Source organism: Rissa tridactyla, chromosome 15 (assembly GCF_028500815.1).
Source record: "Rissa tridactyla isolate bRisTri1 chromosome 15, bRisTri1.patW.cur.20221130, whole genome shotgun sequence".
In the NCBI taxonomy this organism is placed as follows: Eukaryota; Metazoa; Chordata; class Aves; order Charadriiformes; family Laridae; genus Rissa; species Rissa tridactyla.
In genome coordinates, this window is record NC_071480.1 from 14,770,949 (window position 1) to 14,784,000 (window position 13,052).

Genomic DNA, 13,052 nt, shown 5'->3' on the forward strand with positions numbered 1-13,052 from the left:
GAGCATGTTGAGACTTGGATACAGAATCCCAGGGTTTTAAAACGAGTCCTGGTCTGCAGCGTTCCGGGGCTGTGGTCTTTGATGGCAGGGATTTGTCAGGTAGAACAAAAGTCCTTAAGGATTATTTTAGAACAGAATTTTATTATTTTTGTGACCGTGTTGAAGTAAGTTTTATGCTTAAAAGCAAATTCTACACTCCTAGGGGTTTTTTTATTCTTGAAAATTAGCAGTAATTTGCATAATTAAAAAATGGAGCATATATAAAAGCAGTTCCTTTTTTGACACTTAGGGATTTGCTGTTCTAGCGTCGTATTTGTTGTTTGGGTTTTTTATTACCACTACCACAGGATTATTTCTGCAAGAATTCTGGAATATTATTCCTAGGCAGGCTCTTTAATTACATTTCATCTAGTTAGGCACTGCTCTGTTGCAGGGGACGGCGTGTTTGGCAATAAAGGCAGAAAACAAAGTAGACTCAGGTGGCCACAGGATTATTAAACAGATTAAACATGTTGACAGTGCCAAACGGGTAACGGGAAACTTCCCTCCCTGGATTTCACTGCTCGCAGCCAGACAGCCCTTGTCCAGGGCGATATCCCCTGAAGCTGCTGCTCCTAGGATAAATATACCCCTTTTCAAACTATGGTCTTTCATAGTTACGTGACTTCATTGTCTACATTTTCTAAGGGATATGGTTACCTTGATCTTGTGCCTGGCAAATGTGGGGATTTTTTAGAGATCATGAGTTCGAGTACTTCATACAGTTTTAACTTCTATACAGCAACACAAAAAAGTAAAAGAAATAATTAAAAAAATTGAATAGGGAATGTGATTATAAACCCACCCACCCACCCCCCAAAAATAAGCAGCTCTGTTGACATGCTGTATGCTGTATTCATCTGTTGTGTTGTCCTTTAGCATTCTCTTATTGCCTTTATCCTGAGGAAGCATCAGTTTAACGTAATGTTGGGTTTGAGAAAGTAATTTCTCCTCGGAGTTGGAAACCACAAGGGGTCAGTAAAGAACAGAGAATAGCTCCCAAAGAGACACGCTGGCTGTAGCAAAAGTCCTGAAAGAAATGAAATAGTGCAAATTGTTTGTATGTATATATTTAGAAAGATACAAACCCGTTGAATTAAACTGTTGCGTTGATAAAATTCAGCATAACGTTTTTGATACAGCCCTTTATCCAGGATTTTTAACTGGCACTGATGATAATTTTTCCCCTAATCAAAATATCTAATGATTTGCGGCTGTAAACGCAATTACTGCCTCTGCTCCCCTTTATATTGCTGACTCTGTCTCTGCCTTCGGGTGCCTCATGACTTCTGTAATTACCTGCCTCCATCCTCGCCTTCTTTATATGCTGGGTGGGAGAAATGGACCTCCATGGAAATCTCTGAGTCAGCAGCTTGAATTAGCACATGAATTTTGTGGACCTGCAAGGCATGGGTTCCGAACACCCGGCTCGTGCTAGGATTAGACAAACTAACTCAGTTTTACTAATAATCCAGAATTCTTTCTGGGACACACTGCTTTCTCTTCTGTAATTCATAACCCAAATGAATTCACAGACACTCCGATACCATCGTTCCTGCGTGACGAGCACGGCAGTGCGGGGGGGGTGGGCTGCAGCACTGGGTTTCCTCTGTTCTGGGACATGCTTTCTGCAAAAACACATTTTTAATCCTTTGCGCATATGGCACAAAAATTTTTTTCAGGCAAATCCTTTAAATAAATCTACTATTACCAACCAAAAGAATACCTATGACACAAGTTTAAGGGGAGGAGGAGAGGAAATGAGGGGAAAACTAAACTAAAGACATAAAGTAGTCCATACGTAACTCCCAGGTAGAGTTCTGTCACCCTCCCCACTTCTATTTTTATGAAATATCCTGTTTGCCTTCATGCCTTTTTAATAGCAATGAGATAGATAAGAATTTTTTTCTAGCTATTTTTTCAATAACTGTTTTAGCTATTGAAGTAAAAATGCATTTTACTCCATTTTTATATATTGCATTTTTTACTAATTACGTCATAGTTCACCACAGTGACATTGCCATCATGAAAATAAATAGAAGAGTGTGGCTTCCTGCTTATTTGCCTATTTCCAGTGTTCTTGCTGCAAAGAAGACTTGCGAGGATGCAACTTCACCAAGGAATACTTGGCTGAAAAACGACCCCTGTAAACCTCGTGAATCCTTGCCAGTGTCGGCGGAACGGTGCATCTCCCTGGGACGGGTGGGTCGTGCCGTGCTGCCGTGTCTCGTGTTGGCATCTTCGGTCTGCTGCAGTCTAGTTCAAGCGTGCTCCTTTCTAGGTGGATAAATATGCGCATATACATTCAGTAGTGCGATACATTTCTGTAATTTTGTTCATTAGTTATTGGCTCTTGAAAGGAACAATAAGAATGGGTGAGGGTGCACAGTAAGGTGGGGAAACGCCACGTGTCCCTCCTTCTTCATAAGCATTTGATAAGCCAAGGGAAGAAGCACAAGAGCCACAGACCGTGTCTTTTGTTCTGTTTCACTGGGAATTTGATGCAAAAGCATCTCCCCACGTTGCTCAGCACATGTTTTGGAGGGAAACGGGTAAAATGGCCAAGGAAGTTCCTTCCCTCCGTTGACTTGCAACAAGGACGTGAGCTCAGGCTGGGCCAAGATGTCACGCTCCGGCCGTCCCCTCTCCAGCTGGAGCTGCTGGGTGCTAAATCATCCCGAGCTTAGGCTCCAACTCTCTCTGTTCTGTGTTGTTTCCATGACTACAAAACTCTCCGCTAATGAATTATAAGCTTGCATTAGGTTATGGTATTAAGCTTAGAACTCAGTCTGGTGAAGCATTAGGTCTTGCTGGGGTTTAGAAATGGACTCTTCTCATTTCAAATTCTCAGCATCCTGATAATTAAGTTGTATAAACTAGGAAATTGATAGTCCTTCGTAGCATCTATAATTACATGGAATCGAAAATGCAATAATGTAAGAAACAAGCTGCCACAATGATGGAGAGCATTTTGGTGAATGGGAGGTTTTTTCCTTCCAGATTTTGACTTGAAATTTATTGGATTTATTTACGTTATTAAAGGCTTGCTAATGGCTCGACCTCTCGATCAAAACCCCCACTGAGCTTTCATGACTGGAAACCTGAATAGGGCGTTTTGTCCTTCCTTAAGACTCAGCTAAAGTATTTCAGTTTCCTCTTTTTACGCCCTGAGTATGAGTTTTGCCAGCTCCGCCAGTGACATCTTCTGTGGTTGGTCTGGGGTCTGAGCTGCTCTGATGCGTCTTGTGTGGGGTCCAGGTAGCGACAGGCAGAACTGAGCATTAATTACGTGTTTGCAGCCACAGCCTCCCGGCTCTAATAGTGAAACTGGAACGGTGTTATCAAGACTGTTCCTTTCCTCGCTTCTCACCACCCATTTTGCCATTTCTTTAAGTGATGTGCAGAGTGTTACCTGCAGCTCTGCCATGGGTTAATTCAAGAATTAGGAACAGAAACATTGGGAACAAGGCGGGCTTGAGTGGGATAAGTTGTTCCATCACCTGGTGACATTTGAAGAACGTGTTGGGATCTGGCAGAGAACTGATGAGAACCTGTGGCGCGGGTTTTGTTAGAGTTTTTCAGAGGGATTGAATCCTGGCAAGAGGACATTCCTGCTCCACGGATCTCAAGGAAGTCTTGGGATCCGAGATGAAGCCTGCTCAGTCAGTCCTTAGACTGCTGACCCTCATGCTATCAAAACTGTGATTTTTTGCAACGGAGACTGAAGCCAGTGCTGCTCTCTGCTTTCACGTCGTTCATTTGTGATTTACAGCGGAATGGGACTGATGGGCAACACGGTCGGTGCTGGGGGGGGAGGGTGCTGGTGCGTAACGTGAAGCAGAGCTGTGAGTCTCGAGGAGACTCGGCTGCCGGGAACAAAGCTCTCGATTTCTTTTCCCGGTAGGTGTCAGTGGAGCCAATAAGTAACGGAGGAGACGCGGCGATACGCGTGCCGTTCCCAGGCAGAAGCTGCGTGTGCCGTATGTGTGTATACCTCCGCACATGCGTTGGGAATTCAGCATTGTTGTTAAATGTTTTTTTCATTTTTCACTTTCTCCTCTTGAAAATTTGTTACCGCTAGATCTCCCCGCTGGGTGTCTGTGAACTTGCTAAGAGCGAGTTGCCTTGACAACTGCGAAATACATCCTCTAGCGAGCCGCGCGTCGCGAGGCCTTTTGTTGGCTTGAATATTTATTCATGAGGAATACGTGGGTTTCTCCCTTCTGAAGCTGTGCTGGGAGGGTGGCGAGGTGTGGCTGCAGGTTGGGGCAGTTTTGGAACCCCGTGTTCATTTTCCCGATGGGAACAAAGCCAGTCTTACTGAGCTGAATGTTGCAAACAGCAGCAGAAGGGAATTAATGAAGGTGAGCGATACAAGCACTAACATAACGGAGCTCATTGCCCTAAAGAGATTGAGGGTAGGAATGTGAATTGTGTAGATTTTTTTTTTTAATTCTTCACAAATTTTATTTATTTATTGGCTAATGGGAACAATGACTGATTCGGTCTTTTTGCTCTGTAATTCTTAAGTTTGTGAACTATAGATAATAACTAGAGGGCAGAAGAGCCAACATTCAGATTTATTGTTTTGTCCTGTTAGATTGTCTTCACGGTAAAAAATCAGATAGAAAGTTTTGAAAAGACTCAATGAGAATATTCACTGCAGTTGAAAATTTGGTGCAATAATGGATTACTATTCCCCGAATCACTTCTTTTGCTTCTTCGCTTCACACTCCTCATTCGGACGTAATTAAAAGACCAATTGTTACACTTAGATGAAAAATAAATTGAACGCATTTTTACTGCAAAACCTGAGATATGTTTTCCAAAAAGCACATACCAAATTCCAAGAGACTCTCCAGCGTAACGCACTGTAACTTGAGGAACACTCCGTGAAGAAGCGCGTTTGGGCTGAGTATATCAAGTGTGTCTCACCTGTGGTTTCAGGGTAAAAGAACTGGCCGAGATAAGGTGCGTCCAAACCAGAGGAAGTAAGATGATGTGCATGTCTTGTTTTCTTTTAAGATTAACTTTTCTGCTACCAGTGCAGACTAATTTATCTTTAACATGCTGTTAACATGTTTTCCTGGTTTGTTTGCTGCAAGCTGGCTTCGTTGTAACAATATTGTGTTTTTGTCAGAGATATTAAGCCAAGCAGTCTGAATCCAGGGCCTGGAATGCCATCTTCGACTTCAGCAAGTTTTAATATCCGTAAAAAATAAAGGTGGATTGAAGTAGGATTCTGCTATTTTCAACTTTAGCCATGGTACGAAGAGGCAAAATTACATTGCTCTTTTCCAGTAAACTTTTATGAATCATTTGAATTTATCTCCCTTCTATAGTTGTAAAAGTGTTTTTGCTCCGGGGATCTGGAAGAGCGTGTTGGTTGCAGGGCGTTTTCTCTCTGCAGTACTGGAGGCGTATCAGGTATAAAAGTCACAGCAGAGCTCAGTGAGACCGTGTTAAAGCGTTTCCCGTTCTTACCTTAGGAGAACACACCAGCGTACGCGGGCTGTGGACACACGGCAGTTAGGGTGCCCACTTCCGTGCTCTGCCTCGACAGCTGCTGAAGGAAGATGTAGAAGCGTTACCAGTCAGTGGACCGTACGTTAGACTAATATGAATAAAAGTAGTTCTTAGTTGTAAAAGAGTTTGTGGACCGTTTTAAGCAAGCTAAGGCATTCCTGCTGTTGTGAAAAAACAACCTTAAGGTATAGAATCAATAAAATGGTTTGAATGGTGATATTTGTAGTGCTGTAAGGATGAGTAGGTCCCAAAATAATATGGAACATTTTAAGTAAATCTATTAGAACTGCTTTTTCTGAAAAATGCTTTCCTCCAGGGCAGCAGTCAGTGATTCTGGTTAGCTCTTCCTCCTTTCGGATCCATCGCTCTGCCTGGTCCAGGTGTTTTCCGTATTGTTCCGTGTATGCGTGTCCGATGGCCCTGCTCTCCAGTTCTGCGTGTGCAAAGCTCTCCTCACACACAGTTTAGCTGTCCAAGAGAGCCCTGGGTCTCTTTATTTCTCCATGGTTAGTCCTGTTGTTGAAACAGCATTCCCAGGAGCTCTGGAAATCACTTCTATCCAATATCTGTCCTATTTTTAGTGCTTAAGTTTAGTGCTTAAGAGCGTGAAAGTAATGGGGGGTGCTGTTACGTTTCATTTATGCAGATTAAAATGCATCAGTAATGTAACATTTTATCTAGTGTATTTATTTTTATTGTGCTCCTCTTCACTGTATTTTAACAGTAGTTTCGGTTTTTGTAGTTCCCTATCTGAAGTATCTGAAATATATAAATTGTTCTTTATGTGAAAAAACAATGTCCCATATGTTGAGGTATTCAAAAAGCCACGGAAAAGTATTTTTCTAGCAAAATATCTGTTCAGCAAGTTATTTCCCATGTGGGTCACAACAAGAAATTAAAATTGCTGTGTGTGAAGAAAGTTTGCAAGTCCTCACGTTGCATAGAACGTCATTAAACAATTCCAATGGGCACAGCCAACTAAATATTCAACCAGGGGGGAGATGAAGGTCCCTCAGATGGAGCTGGAAACCCTGCAGAAATGGCCACAACGTAGGAGTGGGTGAGGTCTTCTCCGCACGCACACTGGGCCCAGCACATTTCAGATGTGTTTTCTCCAAATCTTTGCTAAATCTTGTAAGCAAATGCTTGTTTCCCTGTATCTTCACCCATTGCTGGCAATAAGGCACAACATTTGCTCTCTTTGTAGACTTCCTGTGTTTAAAGTAAAGCCATTTTGGTGCTTGAAGACAATTTCCTAATCCTTTGGTCATAACCAGAAATCACTAGTTCAGTTTCTGAAATACTTTTGTCTTGCTCCATATTCTGGGTTAAGTTCTGTAATAAAAGGACAAGGTTAAAGGCTTTCCTTAAAGCCACCAACATCAATTACCAGTGACGAGTTGTGACGTTTCTGCTGAGTGTAGAAACTTCCATGAGGCTTGTAAGAGATGTCTTGGTTTAGGTTTATACTTCAGGATGAATTGAATAACATGGAATATACACAGCAGCTAATTCTCAGACAGCTAGTAAGTACTAGATCTTTCAGGGTTCATTTCTGACTGTCCCATCAAAAACTTGGTGGCACAGGTAGTAATGGTTTGATGATGCTTATCTAATTTTATTTCCATGCCCATAGCCTAATTTTGTTCCAGTAGCTCTGGAAATGTTTTTAAATAGTACTATGAAGAAGACAAAATGATACATGCCTGAGGCTAAGTCATAATTGACACGTTGCAGTAGTATTTTGGGAAGCTCTTAATGGTTCATCTGTGAAATGTTTTGTTCTGGATTATTATTGTTTCCTTTTTTTTTTTCCTCCCAGTACATGTTTGCCAGCCTTGAAATTCCCACTGTATTTTCACTAGGACCTTAAGCCAAAAAGCAGTAAAAGGAATTCACATGGTAAATGTGAAAAACTTCTTTTTTGGCATGCTCATGAAGGAACGGTCCGTGGCCTCACTGAAGGGAAATATGGGCCTTTGATAAGGTTGTGATAATTCGATCAGGTCATGAGGCCGTTCCACTGGGTTCCGTGTGCCTTCACTGAGTCAGCCTGGTCCTTCTCCAGCATTTCGTGGGTGCCGTGTTCCTATGTTTTCTGACATACGGTTTGCAAGAGGGTTCTCTCCACACACGTACTGGTGTCCGGGCTGATGCACCCAGATGCTCAGCGCCAGGGACGCGATAACCAGGACTGTCAGCTCCCGTCGGCGCGGGTCACTCGCAGCTGCGTACGGTCCCGTCCGCTCCTGCCGGCGTTAGCCATCGACCTGGAGCAGGTGGCACAGGAGCCCACTTGGCCCATCAGGAGGCACCCGGTGTTCTCCTTAAAAATCTACCATATGAAAAAAAAAAGAATTATCAAATTGAGAGCGGCATCTAATTAAAAAAAGATTAAACAATGGAAGTAGAGGAGTGTGTCTCTGTAGCTCATCGAATCTAAGCATTTTCTTGCGAGGGTGCAGAGAGGCCTTGGCTTGGTTCTCTAGTATTATTTTAAGATGCCACCTTCAGATCCTGACAGCTTCATCTCGCCTGTGTTTGATCCCAGCGAGCACGGTGCTTTCAGCTCGGGGAGCCGGCAGAGGGCACAGGAACCTGCCGATGAATCTGCCGCTCCTTGTCTTTTGCAAAAAGTGCTGTTCACCCCCGAGCCTGGGATTGCAGCGCTGCAGAAAGCACTCCCTGCAAGAAACAAACCGCCTTGGAATAAAAATTTGTTTGCAGTTCTGAATGATGTATTTTTCAAACAGGCTGCTGACAACCTACCCAGTGGGTTTAAAATATAAGAAATAAAGTTAGTGTTTTCTATTCAGTGCCTGATTTGGATCTCTCTTGCTTGGTGAAAAGGCAGATATTGAAATTGCTGCTTGTATCTTGTACGCAGGATCTTTTATCTGAGATCCCACACACGAGAGCATCACAAAGACATGGCCAGCAAAGCCGCTCCTTTAAACCATGTCTTCAGCTTGTACAAATAAAGGATATTAGGATTTTTCTTTTTTTTACTTGTTTTGCTTATGGCTCAGTCTTCTATTGTGGCCTTGAAAGGAGCTTTGTCCCGACAAAGAGCTCCATTACAGACACTGGATTTGTCCCAGCTGCCGGCTCTGCCGAGGGCCGTCCCTCGCAGACTCGGGGATTTAGGCTGATGCCCAGGACTGGCTCTTCCTCAACGTTTGCACAGCACACGGTCCTGATCGGCATCTCCAAGTGCTGCTTTCATGCAGCAAGTAATAATGGTGGAAGAAATTCCACATTTTAAGCTGTATTACAATAAAAAAAAAAAAGAGGTCAAAACTGCCAAAATTCCTATCCCTGTGGCAGGGTATCAGACTTCCTGCACGTAACAGAGTTGCAGGAAAAGTCATGCATGAATATGCTTTTCAGGTGACCTGTGGTTCTTTGATCAGAGGTTCACTTGCCATTACTGCCTGCAGAACGGCGCTGGAGTCTGTGGATCCAGTCGTCCCTTTCAGACTTGTCTGGGGAAGGGAAAGTTTGTATTTTCCAGTTTCCAGGGAGGCTGCCAAAGGTGTATGCCAAGCCAGGCTTCTAGGGTGATTTATTACGTGACTTTGAATAAACTTTAATTTCTATAATTTTTTTCCTGTAAAACAGTGATAATATGCAAATACTGTCCTTTTGCAGTGCAGTGAGAACAGCGGTTATCCTTAAATGTCAAGCATATGTCAATGGTGCAAAGTAAATTGGCCACATTAGAGGTTATTTACCAAACCAACACACTAGATAGATGGGGGAAAGCACTTACATCCCAAAGGATCATTAAACTTTCTCGGCTTTGCTTCTGCTGGTATATGGGAATATTTTGAGAAAAAGAGGGATTTTATGTTGTAGCCTGCGTTATCTTTTGGTGAGTCTTACTTTTTTCTCTTCTATTAACTTTGAGATTTGAAATGCAACTTACTTGAGCAATTACATGGTGTCTCGTATGAAATACTGAGGCTGTTGCAACCTTCTGCAAACCAGACTGTCTTGCCAAGGCAGAACCTTTGTATGTAAAATTTCCCTTCTTCCCTTTTCCAGATCAACACTTGATTGAAAATCAAAGTTGATTGTATTGCTAGTTTGAAAGTGGCCATGTTCATCTGCATTAATTCTCATGTGTTGTGTTTTGTCTTTAATGTAGGTTATTTTTCTTAATGCATGTCAAAGATTCCTAACTCTTGCTATGCAGTGACTGTTAAGAACTACATTTTAAAAGAGAATGTACTGAAGAGACTGTTTATATCCTAAAATACCCTATGTAGATTATAGCATGATATTTATGAAAAGCATTTTTTGTATTTCAAAACAAAAAACACCAAATAAGCCTGCTTTTGGCATGAAAATAAGTGACTTTTTTTCCTTTGGCTTTGGTTTTTGCTTTGGTTTCGCTCTTCTAACCAGATAAGTATATTTGCTTTTATCTGGTTATACATGGACACGGTTTTCTACTTTAATTGACTCAATAATGTCAAAAGTATTGTTGGAATGAGTCTTCGAAGTTGTGTCTGTGCAAATTTTGTTATGCAGCCTTTCTCCTGGGATTGTCGCCTCAAATACGGTCATCTCCAATTCTAACCTTCTCCCAGCGACCCGTTCTGCCAGGAAAACGGGCTGCTCTTCTTACTCTCCTGTTTTTGTGTGTGTATGTGTGTGTGTGTTCTTCAGAAAGCCAAACTGGGGCCAGCTGGTAACAAAGTCATTACTCCAACAGAAGACAAGAACTCAAGTGTGCCGTCCAACAACCTGGACAGGGTGAAGCTGACAGATTTCAACTTTCTCATGGTTCTTGGAAAGGGCAGCTTCGGGAAGGTAGGAATTCTTGATAACTATTCCACTCGCATTCTTTTTTCCTTTTTTTTTTTTCCTGGGGGAAGAATGAATGAATAATTCTCTAAGAAGCAAAATCCAGAGTCAAAAGGGTGTGCATTTTTGAGGGAGGATTTCCTAATGCAGTAGGGTGATTCCCTGAGGACTGACAGGCTTCAGTCGTGATTGGCAGTTTTCTTGAAAAAATAAAAATAATTTTTAAGAACTCAGACTGTTGGGCAGGATGTAAGAAACAGTTGCTGACTTTTAGATCCTCATTTCTTGGCAGTTTCAAGGAAATTAAGTCTACTTTTCTGGCTTTACTACCTAGGTCACTCTGCCAGTTCTGGAAGTCACCAACATTGGTAAGGCTGAATATTGGGGAAAAAACAGGAATAGTGTATATATATTTGAAAATCTGTTAGTCAAAAGACAGGGCTGCTATTTTTCTGTCTCTTTGAACAACCACTTATATGATAAAGTGCCCTTTACTGAAGAAGCCCCCGGGGACTCAACATTTTATCAGCCCTCTGGCAACGTGCCTGCGATTAACCAGAGGGTTTTGGCACAGGCTTTGTCTGAAATGACTGGTGCAGCGCACTGCAGTGGGTGAGTAAGGAGGATATTTGTGAAGTTTTGATCAGGTTAGTCTGTACCAATAAAAGGAAACGCCAGATTGCCATCTATACAACTCTTCGGGCGTACGACTCCCCTTCCCTCCTTGTCAGATAGGAAGATTTTCACCCTGTTGTTTCTCTTCGTGCAGGTGATGCTGGCGGACAGGAAGGGGACGGAGGAGCTCTATGCAATCAAAATACTGAAAAAAGATGTGGTGATTCAGGATGATGATGTTGAATGTACAATGGTTGAAAAACGAGTCCTGGCATTGCAAGATAAACCACCGTTCCTGACACAGCTTCACTCTTGTTTCCAAACAGTTGTACGTGAGCTCTTGTCTTTCTTGCCACCCTGATGTTTTCCACACTATATGATCATGCATTTTACCAGCTCAATAACATTTATTAATGTCCGAACCATTTATCATACCTTCTGCACATAGAAAATAGTGAAGAAAGAGTTACCCCATGTAATTACCCTCTGTATTTTAAAGGTAAAACCTAGGTTTAAAGATTTTTCTTCATACAGTAATTCAGGCAGACCAGTGTGACAATTCATAAATTTAATCATGCGTGCTTTGCCAAGTCAGCCTTAAGCCTAGATTCACAAAGGTTCCTACATACTTTTAAGGATCTGAGGATAGTACACGAAAAGTCTTCGTGGCTGTTAATGTGTCATGAGGTGATTAGTCGTGAATCAGTGTTTGATGGATTTAATTTAGTTTTCTGGCACCCCTGGCGCAGAGGAAGGCATTGGGTTTTTTTCTTCCATCCCGATATGAAGTGGGGGTTCCCCAATCACATTGCGAAACATCTCCCAGCGACAGACTGCAGGATGGATCTGACAATCCAGCGGCGCCAGACCGGTCTGTTGGGTGACGTGGAAATCCAGGTGGTGGACAGTTGGCACTTAGTCTGCTTTGGGTTTTCGGAGTGGGCACGGATACACCCTGACACTAGCGAACCAGTTCCGAATAGTCCAAGCTGGGCGGAGGTCTTGATTGGCAAGAAATCAAGGCTCTTCTTGCCTCACCTTGTAGCCGTCTTATGACAGTGGCCTTGAACTAGTGCTGCGGGGCTGGGATGTCGCTTAATGCCGTGATGAAAGGACATACGTGATTGTTTTTCCACTTGACTCTATCTTTTACCACTTACATTGTTGATGGGTTTTAATCTAAAAACAAACGGACAAACAACAGGGAGTTAGTTTGAAGTAATAACCTTGTACTCTTCCACAAAGGAGCCACGCCACCCCGTCACCGTTCCACAGCATAATTGTCTGTGTCGTTAGCGGCATTTTCAAACCCTGTTTAATGTCTACAAATCTGAGCAGAAAATGGCCTGAATGCAGTAGATTTGCAGACATAATTAATCACACAAAAACATGAATCTAGGAACTATTGTGCTTGGTAATTCTTGCTTCCTAAAATATTTTTCCTGCCTCTACTTATAATATTGTCGTAATAAGATAAGAGAGGTCCTAGTGAGAAATAGAATTCTATCTCCCTCTAATTCTTTCTCTTTATGTAACTTGATTAGTAAGCAAAAAGCCTAGTGTCATCACAAAATGAAAAACTACTTTGTTTAATCTTATCTGTCTTTTGAGCAAATACATTTTAAATGTAAAATCTTAAAAGTACAAATGTTTAGTTTTCTGACTAAGGGGAATGGAGGAAAAAAGTTGGGGGTTTAGTATTTACAGTATAATTATTTTTTTATTTTATCATTTACCAGAGCAATGGAGCTACATACAGGCTTACATAAATCACGAACACCTTTGCCTAATTTACTTGATGTTTTCCTAAGAGTTAAGTGGTTTGCACTTGGTGCTGTGAAATATTCTTGAGGATTAATGTTAGCTACAAAAATGAGAAATCGTGTATTAAGGGGAAGAAAAGGCATAAACTGTGTGACCATAGGAAAAATTGATTATTTTTGCTGGTGCTTTCAGCTGCAGGCTTCTGTTGCCATGGATTTTACAATAAAACAATTTGTACAAAAATCCAAATTTCATAAATCTGATCTGGCCAATTAAACATTTTGCCCGTGGCTTCT

General features: G+C 42.0%; 1 protein-coding gene across 2 annotated transcripts in view; it reads left to right on the forward strand.

Moving 5' to 3' along the window:
* Window positions 1–13,052, forward strand: part of PRKCA (protein kinase C alpha) — a 153,209-nt gene that overhangs the window by 121,615 nt on the left and 18,542 nt on the right. The window contains exons 9-11 of one of the 2 annotated variants that reach the window (XM_054221442.1): window positions 4,987–5,010; window positions 10,240–10,383; window positions 11,147–11,320. In XM_054221442.1, coding sequence (XP_054077417.1) covers window positions 4,987–5,010; window positions 10,240–10,383; window positions 11,147–11,320 — 342 coding nt within the window. The remainder of the gene's footprint in view (window positions 1–4,986; window positions 5,011–10,239; window positions 10,384–11,146; window positions 11,321–13,052) is intronic. The other variant, XM_054221443.1, reaches the window with a different exon arrangement.